Here is an 18327-nt window from a genome sequence, read left to right as displayed (position 1 = left end):
ATCTTTAGTCTGCTAGCTCTTTTCCTAAGACCTGTGGATCAGCTAAAAGTTTTTATTTTTTATTTCTTAGTGTTTGATCTTCTGGCTCTATTAGCCTAAGTGTAATTTAAGAAACCATAATACATTAGGCAACTAGTGACAGTGCTGTGCATTTAAAAGAAAATTATTGTAACGGAAGCATACTATGTATAATGATACTTGTGATATCAAAGGAACAATAGTGGATTAAGTACTGCAAGACCAGCTGCTGTGTTTCTTTATTACTCTGACTGAGCTGATCAAACTTTTTTGCTTGTGGGGAAAAGCTTTGCATTAAAAAGGCCATACCTTTCTCCTAGTACTCTTGCCTACTGGAACACATGAAGTCTGATTTCGGTTTAAACACCTATTTGCCCTCACTCCACAGGAAAAGGCATCTCACCTCTTGTCATTTGGAAACCCAAACATTTATATGAAACTATATGAGATCTTGGTGTAAGAAATCACCAAACACTGGTATGTGGTGAAATGGAGCCTTTCCAAAGCCAGTAGCAAGCAGATGACAAAAGAATGTTGTAATTAGTGAGTCTGATCATCACTACAGGTTTTGTTCACAGAAGAATCAAGCTCAGATTACCTTAGGTGTAGGATGTCATGAAGCAAACATCCAGCTATGTCTTCTGGGAGGTGTTATACAGTCTATGTGAATGGGATGCTCAGGTAAAGGTGCAGATGGGAGGACAGCATTTGTCTGAGCACAGCTTGTCACCATTTGTCCTGGTTTCAGCTGGGATGGAGTTAAATGTCTTCCTAGTACCTGGTACAGTGCTATGTTTTGAGTTCAGTATGAGAAGAATGTTGATAACACTGATGTTTTCAGTTGTTGCTAAGTAGTGTTTAGTCTAAAGTCAAGGATTTTTCAACTTTTCATCCCCAGCCAACGAGAAAGCTGGAGGGGCACAAGAAGTTGGCACAAGACACAGCCAGGGCAGCTGACCCAAACTGGCCAATGGGGTGTTCCATACCATGTGATGTCATGCCCAGTATATAAACTGGGGGGAGTGGGGGGCGGGGGGATCACCGCTCGGGGAACTAACTGGGCGTTGATCAGCGGGTGGTGAGCAATTGCACTGCGCACCATTTGTATATTCCAATCCTTTTATTATTACTGTTGTCGTGTTATTAGTGTTATCATTATCATTGTTAGTTTCTTCTTTTCTGTTCTATTAAACCGTTCTTATCTCAATCCACAAGTTTTACTTCTTTTCCCGATTTAAGCATGATCCTGAATTATGTGATTCAGTGACGGACTCCTCTCTTTGATCTCCATGCACATTCAAGCAGATGCTGATTCCATTCCTAGGACTGTCCCCTGTGCGACTGACAGGTGTATGGGGACTTCCTGCAGATACCCTCCCCCCACAAATGCATTCCTACAATTGAGCTGCAGAACACTATAGAATTTTGTTATAAAGAACCATCCTGCTGTGGTGAACAGAAGGGTGGGATGACAAAATAGATTTCCAATATAATTTTGTTTGCTTAAGAAATCTGGTTCCCCAAATTAAAAACTATTTTCTTGCTATGTCTGAGTATCTATTTCACGTATCACAATGATTTCATAATTGTTGTGGTGCTTCAAATCTGTGTCAACGTTCTACTTCGAAATATTGAACAGCTGGCAAATCTTTGTGCCTAGTTCAGGACAGGTGTCAAATACAGAATTGTCCTGAGATGGTGTATTACATGGCTCTCGTGTGCTGATATTATAGCAACTAAAGCAGTCTGCACACAAGCTTTATGATCATTTCTTAAACCTCTCTCCTAGTTATTTTGTTCATTTACAGTGCCACATTTCATTTCACTTGTATTCCTTTGACTGAAGACGCCATAAAGTTTAACACAGGAGACAATAACAAAAGCATGTAGATGATGATAACATGAGAGATGAAGTGTGTCAGGCTTACTCATATAGCCTTTAGAGAGATGACAGCTAAGTGAAGCAGCCAGTATGCTCATTTAGTTTACCCATCTCTTGAAGCAAAGAATTTTGCCAGAAAGGACCTCGTCTGCATATGAATTAAGAGCATTTAATGTTATAATGTTATAATTTAAATCATTCTATTTGATATTTCTATACAGAAAGAGTAAAATAAAGTGATGTAGACATGAATTTCAAATACTATATGCTAACAACATCTGCTTTTTATCTTAAAAAAAGTGGACAAATTTGAATATGCTGATTAACAGCAGGCTGTATCCTAATCTTCTTCACTAATATGTGTACCATACCATATTATGTCTGTGTGAAAAAGAAAGATTTGCATTTGTAATAGAGAATTTCTTTGAAACCAATTTTGAACAAGGGAAAAAAATGTGATGTGTTCATTTTTTATCTATTCTTCTTTTCATTTATCCTCTGCCATTAATCAGATCCATACTCTGAGTGCATATGCTATGTTTCATTCAAGGATTACAAAGTGTTACACAAACAATGATTCATGAAGATTCACAGCCATTGGTGAGTTGGGTAAATATTTATGTAAATGTCATACAGACTGGCAAACTGAGTCACAAAGAAGTGGTATTTGTAAAAAAAATTCCACGAAGTTTCAATGCATCTTTTTTTTGGCCTACTCAGTTGAAAAACTTACAACTTCTATTTTTCAGATGCGTCAAGTGTGCATACAGACCCAGAGAAGTCAATGAAAACTGGATTACAAGAGCAGCAAGTGGGGTGACTCAAGTAACTGGCCATGTTTTCGTGTAGAAAATTTTAACTTTTGGTTGCACAGCTGTTCTTCCAAAGAAGGCAAATCTATTGCATGAGCAACAGCTAATGAGACCTCCTGAGATGATGCCTGAAAAGGGCTGAAAGGATAGAGTCCCAGTCTAAGAAATACATTGCAATATTCTCTCCAGTCTCACTGGAGGCACTGAGATCTTTCTTACAATGGAAATGTGATATTTAGTTCTCTGTATGTAAACAATACTATGCCTTTGTATTTTAACTTTGCAGATTGTGTCTGGACTGCAAGCACTGTATCCTCAAAAATGTATTGATTGATGAAGTAGGCAAATTCACTGCCTGATATCCCATGATTGTCCTTATGATATATTTATGCCCTGAAGTCGTAACTGTGAGAAATGATGGTTTCCAAGGATATGCAGGAAAGCAGACTGCCTGCCTGGTGTAGATATCAGGGAGGATCCCTGTGTAGGGTCGCATTGCTTTCTGAACACCTACCAAATCCTAACTGCTTGTGAGAGAACTGGGTTTTGCCAGGTTAGTGTAAGATTTTGAATGTAGGGCCAGAAGAGAATAATATAACTCAATCAGTAATTCCAAAAAATAATATTTCCTGTCTCATCATGGAAAACAGGCATGAATAGCAAGAAGAGAATGTAAAGTACGTGCAGGCTTTGAAGAAGAGATGATGATTTTCAGCCTTTGTGCCAGAGAAAACAGAAATATTTTGTTTGAATCTTTCTAACAGCGTTGCTTTCAAGGCTAAACTAAACCATGTGTTGATGGGTTCAGTGATTTGCAGGGAAATCAATATTTTGTATGGTTCTTTCAGTACTTTGTATTACTTTTCTGACATCCTGGAAAGTGTACTAGACTGGCATAAGAAGATCTTTCCTAGACTTTGCCTGAATTGCAGAGAAAGAGTCACCTGGGCAGTGAAAGCAGCAGTTCCTGTTCAGCAGAGAATTATCGTCTCTTTTTCAAAGCCTAGACAGCTTTGGAAAGATTTAAAGCCCTAAGTCTCCAAGACTGCTTATGGCCAGAGAAAATTTAGAAAATTAAAACTGAGGACAAAATAATTGCCTGCAATGTATGACTTGCTTAGTATTGGTGCATGTGGGACTTTGAAGGCTGGGGACCATTCACTGAGAGGTTTTATGTGAGCAGAAAAAGCTGTCACGAGCTGCATTGGGAGCTTTTAGTTGATCTCCATGGTTATTATGCTTTCCAGTAATTGTGCCTAGGGAATTTACATCTCTTGGATTCTTCCTTAATCAAATGAGGAAACTCTCTGTTTGTTGACATCTGCGTGCACATGTTGCAGGAACCTCGCAAGAGCTGGAGCTTTGGACTGGCAGTACCGATAATGAAAGTTCTTCAGACTTGCAGCATGCACATCATAAATATAGTAACTTCTGTCTTCTGCCTGAAAGTTCACAGGAATTGTCTGAGGACTCTCCAGGCAGGGATCAAAGATATTCTGTTTATTGAAGCCTACAGAATTGTGCTCCCAGGTCTAGCGTGATATTAATGGTGACCCAACAATGTAGGCACACCTTCGCAGTGTGTCTGACAACAGAATTTAAAACTGTTCCTCCCCCACTCTGATAACACAGGCTTCCATTTCATTAATGCAATCTCATGGCATAGCGGAGGTGCTCAATTTAGCTAATCTCTGCCTGATCCTAAACTTTCACTGACTAGTTTGGTTCTCTGGATGACAAGATCTGTAACTGTCCCAATACAGAACAGAAATCTCCGTGCTCAGAAGAAGTCGTGTTGTCATGCTAAAGAAATTGCTCCACATGGGGATCATACCTTGTAACAAGGGAAGCGAACCGGCCAATAACCGCGCATTTGTGCCACAAAACCAGTGTTGCCAAATGGTACAATTTTATCACGAGATTTATGCTATTTAATGTATTTCTTAAAGTTCCAGTACCCTGAGTCTAGAGATTTCAGGAAAATTTCAGCTTTTATTAAAGGAAGGGAAAAAAAATGTACTCCAAAGTCTTATGTTTGTGGAAAAAAAGCTTGGAGGTATGAACACAGTGTAGCCTAAAGCTTAGAAATCAGAAAGCACACTGATATTACTTGACATTTTAAGTCTCTTGAGAATAAAAGATTTTTGTTTGCTAGTATTTGAAAATCCCATTGATTTTACCAGTGCCTAGATTTCTCACGCCTCTTTCTGGTCTTATGCAATTACTAAAAAATTCTGAAAGTTGTTTTTTGGCTGTTTTTCAGAAAGAAATATGAAATCTAGCACTGAACAGTACAAATGCAGAATCAAAATGACATGCAGCACACAGCCAGCCTTGCTATCTTCCTGAAAAATATAAGCCTTTGGCATTGCAGAGGTTTGTTATGGAGAATTTTACTATCAATCACAAGCAGCAGCAGTAGCACATTTTGAATTTAGGTCAACAGATATTTGTCAAAAAGTCCTTAACTATTACATGAATGCTATCCTAAAACAATTAATCTTGTGTCTCATGATTTACTATGGTACTCCTCTACAGTACTAGTTGTGGGTGATTTTGAGCTGGATTTTGTGCTAAGAGGTTTCTTCTTGTTTCTGTAACAAACTGCAGTCCTGAAACATATCCTATTTGTCATGATTCTTAAACTGCAGATTCTTAAATCAAGAGATTTGATACAGCAAAGCCTACTATCTTCCTGTGATTTTCTTTTAATTTGGTTTGAAAGTGATGGGAATCCCGTGTGATCACATTAGGCTAAAGCATGGCTTGGCTTGCTTTGCTGTAAAAGGGAGTAAGGTTGTCTTTCCCGATATGGACCAGTAACCTCTAGTTTGCTGAAGGAAACAGAAGTGTTTACTTACTGTCATATGAAGTGGATTCCCAGGGACTGACAAATGCCTTGGCTCTCTCTAGGAATGTGGTAAAGATAAAACAGCTAACAGCATAGTGAGTATTGTAATTTGTTCCTGGGAAGAGTCAGCAGCATTTTATTTCTCACCCTTGAGTAAATGGGAGCATGACATTCTGCTTTAGAAGGCATGTTTCCTGGTTATCAATTAAAAAAAAAAAAAAAAAAAGAGTCGGAGCCCAGATTTTCTGATATAAAAGTTTTTGGGTTTTTTTTCTCAAGAAACCTATGAAAACTTAATTTCAAACTAGAATATTTGCTGAATTTTAAAACTATTATCATTATAAAAATTGCATTTTTTTTTTTTAGAAATATTGAGATTTCTGTGAAAGCACTTTTAATCAGAGATTATATTAACATCAAATGTATTTGAATCCCCACTTCTGTGAACTATTTTGTGGGTTAGTCAGTGATAATGTTGTTAACCATATGGAGATGTATTTTTACTTGTGGTCAATAAGCACTGTGGTACTGTAGGAGAAGTCTGTACCCGTGTTATCTAGCATAAGACACTGCACAGTGCTTCAGGGCTTAAATTATAAGGGGAATTACAGTTCTGGTTTGACCAAAATAAGCTTGTATTAAAACCCCCACAGCCAGCCTTTAACTGTTTTTCTTTTAATTGGTGGAATTGTCCTATGTAAGAATGTTGTTTATAGAAGTAAAATCTTGATGTATTTACAGAGGAAATATTATTGCAGTATGCATCACAAATTCTTGACCAATGCTAATCATACAGAGATATTTCAAGAAAAAAATGCACAGTGAGTCTGTTCTCCCCCCCAAAATAATTTTCAAAATAATAAAGCAGAATAAATCCAAACAATGACTGGCAAACACAGAGTCAGGCAGCTGCCAGAACCTTGTGGTTTGTGCTCTGAGATGTAAAGTTCCACTAAGCCTATGTTCTACCTCTTACCTACCAACAATGCATCCCAGTGGGATAAACCACACATGGACAGCCAAGTAGAAGAATGGAGAGCCCACACAATCAGGGCTTTGAACTGGAACATGGGCACTTAACAGAAAGAACCTTTTGGCAGGTATTTTCCACTTGTCAGAACAAATTGGTAATGAATTACAAACTGATTTCACTAGGATCATCCTTTCAGTAGCTTTCAGGTTTGGTGGTTTCCAGGGCTGAGGGCCTCAGAGAATATTTTAATAGAGACAGCAGCTGTTGACTTTGCCTGCATGTTCTTTCGCCCCATTCATTCTGGCTTACGAAAAGACCAGATGATGCTAATGCTTGGTGTTCACAAAGGTTAACAAGCTCCCTGCTATACTTTTACTAGGTAGGCAGTTAATAGTCACACTTTACATATGAGAAAACTTAAGTAAAAGATCTGTGCTATCACAGTATCTTGCTACCCACTGCGTGGGTCAAAGATGGACAGTGATGTAATGCCACAGACCGTGGTGGAAGGACAGAAGTGAGACCACCTTTCTGACCACATACTGCCTTCACAGGCTGGTGGATGTGCCCCATCAGCCTCACATCTTTAGTGTGCTTGTACCTCCTGCAAATGGGACAGCTGTGTCCCTGGCACAGGGCATGGTATATGCTCCAAGGGAAAGAGAAAGGTTATTTTTCTGGGTAAGCACAGCCCTATCTAACAGCATATGTAGACTCCTCCAGAGTGAGAGTGTGGATCTGGGACAAAGTTAAAGAACTAGCTTCTGACTACAGGTTTACAGGCTCATCAGTCTCCCTACATACCACCCACCTGGGAATCCCACACCTAATTGATCTTGAGAAAGGTTAAATACCCACAGGAGGCTGGGGGGGAATCAACTTGGTATTTAAATAGAGAGAGGGAAGGAAAAAAAAAAAAAAGACAGACAGTTTTTAGGTAATAAGTTATAGTGAGAAGTAAAATATTTGTTAGGTAAAGACAGAAAAAGTAGGTAATTCTGAACTTCAGTATTTTGAATAAAGAAGGGGTAAAGGGCTCTGTTAGTCTAGAGGCATACTACGAAGCTTGGTTAGTCTATGATGGCAGAGAGAAATGAAGGGAAGAGAAGGCTTATATGTTCTGTCTCTGATTTAAGGGATCACTTTCTCGTGCAGGGAGCCAGCGAGCTGTGGAGATGCTTCCTTTCAGGGAGGTGCAGGCTGCTCAATAGTGTGGGTTTACTAAGCAGCCTTAGTGGGGTTGCTAGCAAATTGAAGAGTGGCGTGGGGAAAACACGTACGTACAACTAGAGGCTCGGTCTTCACGTGGCCCTGGCTGCACTGGCATGGTTTTGTCTTCCTCTGTCCCTAGTGTGGGGCATGCCAGCGGTAATGTGATCAGTGCTGGCTGTGATGGTGGCTCGGAGAGGCTTGGCTTCCTTCACCGTGTGATAACGGCGCAGATGCCTTCTCTCGGTAACGATCCTCAGGGCACTGCCGGCCCCGCCGGCGGCTTGCTCCCCCCGCCCGGGGCGCGCCGGGGGCGGAGCGCCGCCGTGACGGACGGCGGGGGTGGGCGGGCTGCCTGCCTGCCCCAACATGGCCGCCGCCAGCCAGGTAACGTGCTGCGCCGGCTGGGCCCAGGGCTGCAGCGCCCGCCCCGCCCGGCTCCCGGCTCGGGGAGGGGGAGCAGGCGGGGCACCTTGGGGGCGGCGGGAGCGCGGACGGCCCCAGCCGCGGGCTTCCCTCCCCGCCGCGCCGCCGTGTGCGGGGGAGCCGAGCCCGCGGCGGCCTGTCCCCTGGCCCTGCCTCAGTCAGGGCGAGGTGGTGTGAGGGGACACGCGGCCAAGGCAACCCGTGCGTCTGCCTCACAGCTTTTGCAGCCCCCGCGCAGTGTTTACTTAGGGCAGAACAGCATGCGCACATCCCTGTTGTTACTCCTGTTACCGTTATTGTTTTTAAGGAGTGCCCGGAGCCCATGGACTTGAGGGGTGCCGGTGGGCGGTTGAAGTGCTGGCTGTCACTGGCAGGGATGGGGTGGGGATAGCCGCAGGGATGTACTGGTGCCTTGAGGCGTGTTTGCCCAGTACTGGAACTCTTAAATCTCCCCATCAGGGCTTCTGAATTTCGTTTTTTTCCACGAGTTTGGATGTTTGTGTCTGTATAGATTTATGTTTACGTGTCTGCGGCACAAAACCAAGCCAAAACGGAATAATAAACTGCCAAACTTGATAACTGAGCGTGGTGCTCCCTCTGCTGACAGCTGCCGTTTAGCTCCATTCCAGTAACAATTCACTTTCAGTTTCAGAAGTGGCTTCTACTGCAAATAAGGTTCCCCCACTACATTAAAGCTTTACATTAACCTTTGTAGTAATTGCAGGCCAATTGTGTGGCCTGCTATAACCTGAGCTAGCATTGCAAGGGGAGACCGTTTCAGTGTATTTTCAGGAGCTACTTTTTTTTCATACTTCTGAAACGAGGTAGTAACAGTAATGAATAATCCACTGCTGCATGCTTTTTCTTCTATAGTCATATTGGCCTTTGTAAGAGGGGGTGTGGGATGCTACCGAATAAAGTTTTCCACTTCTATACAGTTGAGTGTGATTCCTTAACTCAGAAATCAAGGCAGACTGTTAGTTTCTGTGCCTGCAGAACTGAGCCTTGGGTAATGATGCAACAGACAAGGCAGAGAGTTTAGGCCCAGTTCAGACAGAGACCAAGGGAAGGTTCTGCTGTCTCAGCAATGCAGGTAGTGCTGTTTGAGGTTCCTTCAGGGGCTAGAGGCATCTGGCTGATGCTGGCAAGCATGACATAGCACATAGGGAAGGTATTCAGTTTCTTGAGCAGCAAGTGAAAGGCCAGGCAGTGTAGGGTAGGGCATCTCTGCCATTTTTTAGGCAGCTGAGTCACACCTTATCTGTCCTTTGTTCTGTTGTGTAGTTCAGATGTTATGAAGGGATGGAAAGTAGTCTTTCAACTTCAGTTTCTGTGCTAGTTTGCCAGATATTGGCCCATGACTTCTTGGCTTCTGTGTGGAGAATGTGGGATTTTGTGAGGACCTGACTAAACTCAGGGCTGCTTTCCCCTGAGATCAGATGGAGTCTTCCAGTGTGCAGAGGTGTAGATGTTATGGGAGAGGCGTGAGCCTTTCAGTTCAATATCCTGTTCTTCAGGCTGGGTCTGTTCTGCAGAGGCTGCATGACAGTGCTCTGACTGGTATGTATGGGTGATGTACATAACCTCCATGCTTTTCGATCTGAACCAGATTTGCATGGTTCCAAAGAGTAAACCCATCCCATATTTTTACTCTCTTTCAGTAAACCCACCTCACCAAATCAAAGAGGAGTCTCTCCTATACTTTCCTGTGAAGTAATTTGAGACTGCTTGACCCCCTCTCCAGAATATAAGAACCTGCACATGAGTGGTCTGTAAAGCTATTTGCCTCTGTTCATCTGCATATGGCAAATAAAGTTGGACCAGATTTGTTAATTGGACAGTTTAGTCATGGTGAGTTTGTTGAATGAGCCTGCAAATGAGATTAATCCTGGTAAGGGTAGCCTGTTAGATGCACTTAAGGGAATGTACTTGATGTAAACTTTTCATGCCTCTCTTCATGAGACATTTTAATTTTTCCCTCTTGGGTACCTTTGCTTCCATTTATCTTTTGTTAGGGTTTTTTTTTTTTGTGTGTGTGTGTGTGTGTCTCACTATGCTTTTTTTGTCTAAGCCAGTTTGAGATTTCTTGATCATTATTTAACTAATGAAGGTTAAGAAGATTGTTCCTCTCTGTGTCTTTAACCCTTTTGGGGGATTAAGTGAAGAATCCTCAATAAGAAAACTGTTTTGAACTTTTTGTCTTTAGAAGCAAGTGTGGTTTTGTCAAAGAATGAACTGTGGCCTGTGTGCAGGTCTGCCATCAAGAAGGGAAAATGATTATTTAAGAAAGTACCAAGAGATTCAGGAATGGAAGGGAGAAAATCGGAGTGTAAAATATGCAAAAAGCCCTTAGTGTGCACTGTTGCTTTGAAGGGAAATGGGAGACAGTTGCTAACAAATCTGTAATAAAAATAGTTTTACAGAAATGAAGATTGGCTCTATAACCCATTGATCTTTTCAGCCTCTACACTTTATGCTTCTGAAGTCACATGAAATAATTATTTCAGTAGTCTCCTCCTTTTTCTGAAACTGTGCCCTGTTAGAGTTTTGTCACTTGTGAGATTTCCTTCTCATACATTTTGCCTCCACTGCGTGTTAACATGGTTATGCTTGAATTAGCTCTGAGTAAGAGACCCTAGGGACTGGCAAGAGTCTCATGGTGGTAAGATGGATCTTGGTGCTGAGTAATTTATTAGGTTTTTTTGTCAGGCTCAGATGTGAATGTGATCTTTATGTGGTCAGGATATGTGTAAAAACTTGAATAATGCTGTTTGGCCAGGAGGTCAGGGTTCCAATTGTTATGGCTATGCATGCGTGTCGTGGTTTAACCCCAGCCAGCAACTAAGCACCACGTAGATGCTCACTGTGCCATCTCAAATTTCATAGCACCTGAAACTGTTTCAGGATAGAATCATTGGAGCCTACCTACCATGCCAGTAACTTGCTAGATTTGCTTGAAATTGTTATTGTCAATTCATTTTCTTTGACAAGTGTTTTAATTCAAGACTGCTGTAAAATCAGATTTGAGAGTGGAAGAGCAAGGGTAGGAGGAAGAACCAACAAATGGTAAGGAGTGGGAAAAGACAGAGTCGTCCTTGGCAGCATTTATTCTGCTCCTTTTTGGAGGATTAGAATCTGTTATTTCCATGGGGTGCTTTTGTCATTCTGATTCCCTTTTAAGATTTTTCTCTTTTGGTGCAGTTAATAGTTGTGCATGTTGATGATGGTAATGCTGCAGCAGCCTCAGGGAATACATACTTACAGTTTCTATGCAATATTATTTTTCTCTTTAGTATTTTCATAACAGCTTTACTAGTATATTTGCATTTGTTTAAAAGAAAATATTTGCTAAGTCATTCAATACAAAGTTGCATCAAATACTAATAAGAAATGGGTTTTTTTTACCTTTACAATTTTTCTGTGGTACATCATCATATTATCACGACTGTGCCTGCAGTTTAGGTATTGGGAAACAGCTACACAGTCTTGCAAGCTAGAAGGTATGCAAGTGGATGACTGACTGTTGGAGCAGCTGGCACATTTAAATACGTAAATATAGTGGTGATTGGTTTTCCTTTTTTTTTTTCCTTTTCTTAGAAGAACAGAAACAAAAACATTTTTTGAGGTGAAGAGAAGATGAGGTGGAAGGATTGTTATCAGATCAATGACAATAAAAGAATGGAAAAGGACAGACAACTGTGGTTGGGTTGTCCAGCTGTACTGTTAGGAGGATTTGGGGGAAAGAAGAGAAGAAACCCCTGAAATATGGCTAAGGGATTATGCTATAGGGAGAGAACAAGAGGAAAGCAAAGTCTAGTCACATCAATGTCTGGGAGCTTTGTCATAGTCTTATGTGAGGTCTGGACTCTTCCTTTGGGTTTGAAGGAGGTGGGAAGGGAGAAGGAAAAAGAAAGTAGGCTTAGAGGGATGTAGGAAAGTACTGTATGATCTCAGTGTAGTGGTAGGCTGGAAGTGGCAAAAGATGCAACAAAACTTGGAGGAGGCCAGTGACTGTGACCCTTAAGTAACTCACTGGTAGGTAAATGCTGTGTTGCCACTAAATTAAATAGTTAATATATGTACAAAGTTTTCTGTTCCTTCTCATGACAGGAATGTGATTTGCGTGAAGTTTAGCCTTGGGAGATGTGCTAAATGAGGTGTGGAGCATCCTGGTTGCTAGTTCTTGGACATCTAAGTATTGAACACATCTTCCTACTCTCAAAAAAGCAATTTTTGTCAAATGTCATATTCACTTGAAAGTGACAGTTAGGAAAAAGGAACCAGATGGGAACAGTTCATCTCTAACTCAAGCATTTGGTGAGGCATGAATAACTTTGAAGCTTAAGACGATACAAATCTCATGGCAGTTCCACATATATTTTTTCTCTTGTTCTGCTCTGGAGAGACTGTAGAGAGAAGGAATAACTGAAACTACTATGTGAAAACAGGAGGAGCAGGCAGGTTAAAAACTGCAAATGGATGTAGTGATATTGTGAATAAAGGAATGAAGAGGAAGAGAAAAACTGGAAAATGAAATCTAGCATCATGGCAATCTTTATAAAGCTTTATTTTTGCAAGGGATCCACTTAATAAAAGAGAGTTTAATAACAGAACTTCAGGGATGGGGAAAACTGTGCTATTGACTGAGGAAAAACATACTTTGCAGACTCAGTTTTGTCAGCCCTAAATAATTAATAAAATCTGGAATTATCTAAAGTCCTATTACTATCCTAGAGATGACATATGAGATGGGGAGGCTGTCTCTCTAGAGCAGACTGAAGTGTTTAATTTTTCAAGCAGGACACTTACTATGTATTGTTACTTCTGCTTCCCAGATCACCAGCATGGAAGTTAAAACCAGCAAAGGTCATTTGAAAGTCCATAAAATGAAGAAGAAGGTATTGAGGAAGCAAGTCAGAGCTCAGCATACATTGATGAGACATGAGGGCATTGAATGTATCTCCCATGCCACACAGGTGAGTGGTAGTTCTGATTTTGATGGTAGTGTGAAAATGCTTTTTATCTGTGTTCTATTATTCTCACATATGCTTTGTCTAAACAACTGCAGTTCTCTAAACTGCAGTTCCTGAGACTGAGGGTTTTCTGTGCCTCTTTGATTTCAAAGCCGAACTGTACTTCAGCAGTTTAATATCTGTGGAGAGACTTTGATGGCCTTTGGATAAGGTGTTTAGTTTTTGTGGGGTTTTTGTTGTTTTTTTAAAATCTGAAACAGTAGTTCCTTGGGTTGGGGAGGAGAGGAGGAAGCATGGGAAATGTTACCTTGTTAGAAGTAGATAAACTTTTCTTCTCTGTCTCTTTGTGATTTCTTTTCTTCTATGGCTTTCAGCTTTTGTATCTTTCTTTCCTCTGTACTTCTCTATCAAGTATAATTTGTCTCGTCTAAACTCCCTGTTAAAAACATGTCTATCTTAAAAATCTTTTCCACATTGTTTTCTTCACCTAATTTGATTTAGGCTGTGGTTCTGTGGGAGTTGAACTGATTGACTGACTTGCAGCTGTTGAAAAGAGGACAACTTTCTCTTCCCTTGCACAAAATGGGGCAAGATAGGAGGGAATTCTGCTTTCTTACGATGCTCAATGAACTTTACAATAAGCTGCTTTATATCCTAACCTAACAGAAGACTACTCGGCTTTTTGATTTGTACTTTTCTGCCACAGCAGAGAGTTACAGCAGATCAGAGGGTGACCTAGCAGATACTGGGGTAGCAAAAAGTAAGTGACAGGAACTTGTAGACAGAAAAGGAAGAAGTTAGAGAGTTTATAATTTCCCTCCGTCAATTGTGGGGAGATGCTAATGGCTTGAAGCACTGTAGAGCAGTGTCATTTACTCTAGCCTTGTTCATCTTGATCCTGCAAGTTCTTCCTGTTCAACTATGGAAACATCAGTTAGATATTTATACTTTTTTGTAACAAAATTGGGCTTAGTCTTCACTCAGATTTCACACCACGTGGACATATGCTAAAATGACCCAGCAATCTTGTATATATTGTAAGCTCTTTGGAGCAGGGACTGTGTTTTTCTAGTGTAGCTTGGAAATGGGTCTGTAATCCAGGACTTGTTCCCCTCGACACTGTCCCACATACCAAATTATCCATCTAATCTGTCCGAAGAGTAATTTTGGGGTCCAGCAAGATCCTTGTGAATGATAGAACATTTGAGTAAGTGATGTATGAAACAAAATCATAGTGCTAGTGATGAACTTGTGTCAAAAATACAGAAAATGCTTTCAGGCTTTGTGCAAGAGTCTGATTATATTGAAATTGTTCAGTCAGGAGAACAGGATCAGTTGCTGTACATGCTGCTGTTGTGTAGTGGTGGTCTTTGTAGATGAAGTGCCTTCATGAAGCCAGTGAAATAACTGGTTTAAGTCTCTGCATTTCCTTTACACACATGGGCTTCTCCATTAATAACATTCTAGAAAATAATAATAATTATTAATGTGGTCACTTTTGAAAAATGTGATCATGGACAGCCTGATGCAGTGCTAAGAAAAAGTGTTAGTAGAGCCATCGCAATAGGTATAATCACAGCAGTACTCACTATATAAATTATTTTTAAAATAATCCTTCTCTTCTGTTTTAAACCTAATTTTCTGTCTTTTAGAGGAGTGAAATGCTATCATTTGAAATAATTGAACACTTTACCAGCTGCCTTCAGAAAAGGTCATAGAACGTTTATAGACTTTAAGGAAAAGATTGAAAGCTTTCTGGAAAGGTATTACATGAAGTCAATCTGAGTAAATTGTTGCTAGCTGTTTGGAGTCACTTAAGCTCAATCAAAACTTTAAGACTGCATCTTCATTTGGTCTTAAAAAGGGACTTAAAGTTCTTTCAACCACCGTGATTAGATTGAACATCTAGTTATGGCATATAGCTATTTAGATGTCAAAATAACTTGTTAATTTATTTTGAAAAGGCCTATGTATTTTCAAAAGCTATTTCTTGAATAATAGTCCTTTGAAAGGTTCTGTTTTGTTGTTTCTTCTAATACTTGGTAAACCAGCAACAGTCCTCAGAAACTGCATACTCCTTGATAATTTTGGACATAAATCACTGTGAAAGCATAGAATGAAGCATTGTGCATGAAGTAATCTGTGTTAACTAAGGATGGGACATAAATCCCATTTGTTTATAAAAACAAGAGGGAGAATTTTCAGGTAAGAGTGTTGGAGCAGAACTAGATGCTCTGTTTCTAGAGGCTGCTGCTTTTATTTGGTGATCCTGATGTATGGGGGGCATGAGGTAGGACTGGGAATATCAATCTCTATGCTTGGAGAGACTCCTTGGCAAAGATGAGAAAACCTTTCTTAAAAAAAAAAAAATCAGTCTTCAAAGGTTTTTCTGTTTGTTTTTGTTAGTGGTAACGGGTTTCTGGAAAAATTCCATTTTGGAAACCTCCAAAATTATGATTGCCAGTGTCACTGTTTGCCTGCAGTACACTTGATGCACACATGCTGGTTCAAAGCTTAAATGCTCTTGTAATAGTAACTACATGCATTAATTGAGGAGGTATCTCTGATAGAGTTTGCAAGCCTTTCTGCCAGAATATGTGCTGGGCGAATAAAGGTTGTCTTAGCCTCATATACCAAGCTCACTGAAATGTAAATATCTTGGGTGGAATACATAAAAGAGTACTTACGGGCTTAATTTTTCTTTATAGAGCTGCTCTCTTGGTAGAGGGTTAGTTTTAAACGAACCAACAGTAATCACTAATTCTCCATTTTTTTTTTTTTTAATTCTTCTTCAATTAGAGCCTGGTTATTGCCAATGCTGGTCTTGGTAATGGGATGAGTAGACAGCAGCTGCTCAGAATGGTAGAAGAATATGGTTTGGTGGAAACACTCTTAATGCCACCGAATAAACCATATTCATTTGTGAAATATGGGACAACAGAAGAAGCCAAGAAAGCCTTTGATGCCCTTAATGGAAAAGAAGTAACACTGGAAGACTTTGGCCAAAACATTGTTCTATATATTAATTTTGTGGAAAAAGGTATAATTTTTCTGCTCTCCTATATATCTGACTTCCTGCAAACTGCTTCCCTTTGCTTTCACTTCCTAGGTTGTAAATACAGCTAAAAGCACACTAGTCTTTGTGAGTAGACACAGAAAATGAAAGCCAGAATCTAAGATTCAGGATGTAAAATGATCTTTGCTCCATGTATTTCATGATAGAATACTCTAATTTGAACTTGTTTACTTGGCTGCAAAAGGAGAAAGGTTTTAGGTAGTTTTCAGACCATTCAATACTGCACATGAAGGTTTTGTGATTAAGGAACTAAATTGGGACCCAGGAGATCTCTGGACAGTTCACTGGATTTCTTGTGTGACCTTAGTCTTGCAATCTCTATCTCAACTCCAAGAAGGAAAATAGGCACAATAAGATTTCCTGCTTTTTTTTTTTCCTCTTCTCTCCAGGCTTTTTTTGTGGCTGACTTTAAGCTATTTAGTACAAGAGCTGTTGCTCTTTCTGTGAGCTTTTATGGTGCCTAGTGAAAAGGGTTCCTGGTGTTGGTCTGTACATTCTGCCAGCGAATAGCTTTTTTTTAAGCTGTTAGGATAGCAAACAATGTCCCTACATCACCAACATTTTGTGTTCACCTAGGTATTGGTGAGGCCGCACCTCGAGTCCTGTGTTCAGTTTTGGGCCCCTCACTACAGGAAAGACATTGAGCTGCTGGAGCGTGTCCAGAGGAGAGCAACCAAGTTGGTGAGGGGCCTGGAGCACAAGTCTTATGAGGAGCGGCTGAGGGACCTGGGGCTGTTCAGTCTAGAAAAGAGGAGGCTGAGGGGAGACCTTATCGCTCTCTACAACTACCTGAAAGGGGGTTGTAGTGAGGTGGGTGTTGGTCTCTTCTGTCAGGTGGCTGGAGATAGAACAAGAGGAAATGGCCTCAAGTCGAGGCAAGGGAGATTTAGGTTAGATGTTAGGAAAAATTTTTTTACTGAGAGGGTTGTCAAACATTGGAATGGGCTGCCCAGGGAAGTGGTTGAGTCACCATCCCTGGAGGTATTCAAAAAGCGAGTGGACAGGGTACTCCAGGACATGGTTTAGGGGCATGGTTAATGGTTGGACCCGATGAACTTGAAGGTCTTTTCCAACCGAAATGATTCTATGATTCTATGATTGCATTATACATCTCCATATTTGATTACAGATTGCTTCTCTGGACAGAGAGTAAATTTGGTAAATCATCAAAGTTCTAGAAAATTAAAATGAAATGCAGGTAGAATTCTGAAGTGATCAGGAAATTCTTTTTACCATTATTTTGACAGGAAAATCACAAGTGGTTTTGCATTTGAACAGTGTGGGGTCTTGTTGCTCTTAGGCAGTAAAATTTTTGGAAAGTGCTTTGCATGATGCAAAACTTGGGCCTTATCCTGTTTTGTCATACCAAAAAGGGATCGTTCATTCACCAGATAAGACCCCAATGAGGGCTCCATCGTATCATTAGAGTAAATATTTCTACAGCTATACTATATTCTCATACATAGTAAATATCCCTGTAGGGAACACATGGTTTTGTTTTCTATAAACAGTGACAATATTCTCTTTTTCTATACACCTTAGTTTTCTTGCAGAATGCTGTTCCTACAAGCTTGCCTCCAGGCCTAATGGTCATTGAAAAGATTATTTCTCCAGAGGAGGAAAGGAGGATGTTGGAAAGTATTGACTGGATAGGAGATGAAGATACTCAAAATGGTGGGCAAAACCATAAAATGCAGACCTTCCATATTTTTATGCTGTTTTTTCCTACAGTTTAAGTTTGCAAGAAGTCTACATCTTGGTAAATGTATTGTTTGAAATTATTCTGTATTTTAGAAATTGTGTCTTATATTACAAGTGATAAGCTCCTGGGTGCAAGTGGTCTGAATTGATATTCTGGTATGGATTTACTGGAATAATATTCCTGCATCCAGAAACAACTAAACTCTTTAAGTGTCTTATGCCAAGCACAAGACTGTTCTGTGAAAGTTACCCTTGTAATTTGATGTCTGAGGAGCTGTGTCTTCTCCTAAATCAAAAAGAATTCAGTGAGACACACATTCTAGATGCTTTTGTGCTTTCACTTGAACTCCGTGGAGTTAACTCTCTTAATAAATGAATTGTTCTTGGAATTCACTTCAAAGTTTCT

At 40.3% G+C, this 18327-nt stretch overlaps 2 protein-coding genes across 6 annotated transcripts in view; one reads left to right on the top strand and one right to left on the bottom strand.

The window, feature by feature from the left end:
* The window catches only part of ELMOD1 (ELMO domain containing 1), a 60612-nt gene extending 52662 nt beyond the window's left edge, over positions 1-7950 (bottom strand). The window contains exon 1 of the mRNA XM_052812835.1: positions 7821-7950. The gene's annotated coding sequence lies outside the window, so the exon portion shown is untranslated. The remainder of the gene's footprint in view (positions 1-7820) is intronic.
* A 141-nt stretch (positions 7951-8091) lies between these two features.
* ALKBH8 (alkB homolog 8, tRNA methyltransferase) overlaps positions 8092-18327 on the top strand; it is a 54168-nt gene continuing 43932 nt past the window's right edge. The window contains exons 1-4 of one of the 5 annotated variants that reach the window (XM_052812744.1): positions 8092-8132; positions 13007-13147; positions 15944-16184; positions 17763-17894. In XM_052812744.1, the coding sequence (XP_052668704.1) occupies positions 8115-8132; positions 13007-13147; positions 15944-16184; positions 17763-17894 (532 nt within the window). In that variant the 5' untranslated portion in view covers positions 8092-8114. Of the gene's footprint in view, positions 8133-10297; positions 12207-12245; positions 12367-13006; positions 13148-15204; positions 15350-15943; positions 16185-17762; positions 17895-18327 lie in introns of those variants that run through there. The other 4 variants (XM_052812745.1, XM_052812746.1, XM_052812747.1 and 1 more) reach the window with 4 other exon arrangements.

Source organism: Harpia harpyja, chromosome 17 (genome assembly GCF_026419915.1).
Source record: "Harpia harpyja isolate bHarHar1 chromosome 17, bHarHar1 primary haplotype, whole genome shotgun sequence".
NCBI classification, from domain to species: Eukaryota; Metazoa; Chordata; class Aves; order Accipitriformes; family Accipitridae; genus Harpia; species Harpia harpyja.
Note: the sequence above shows the minus strand (reverse complement) of the source record. Positions and strands in the feature narration are given on the sequence as shown.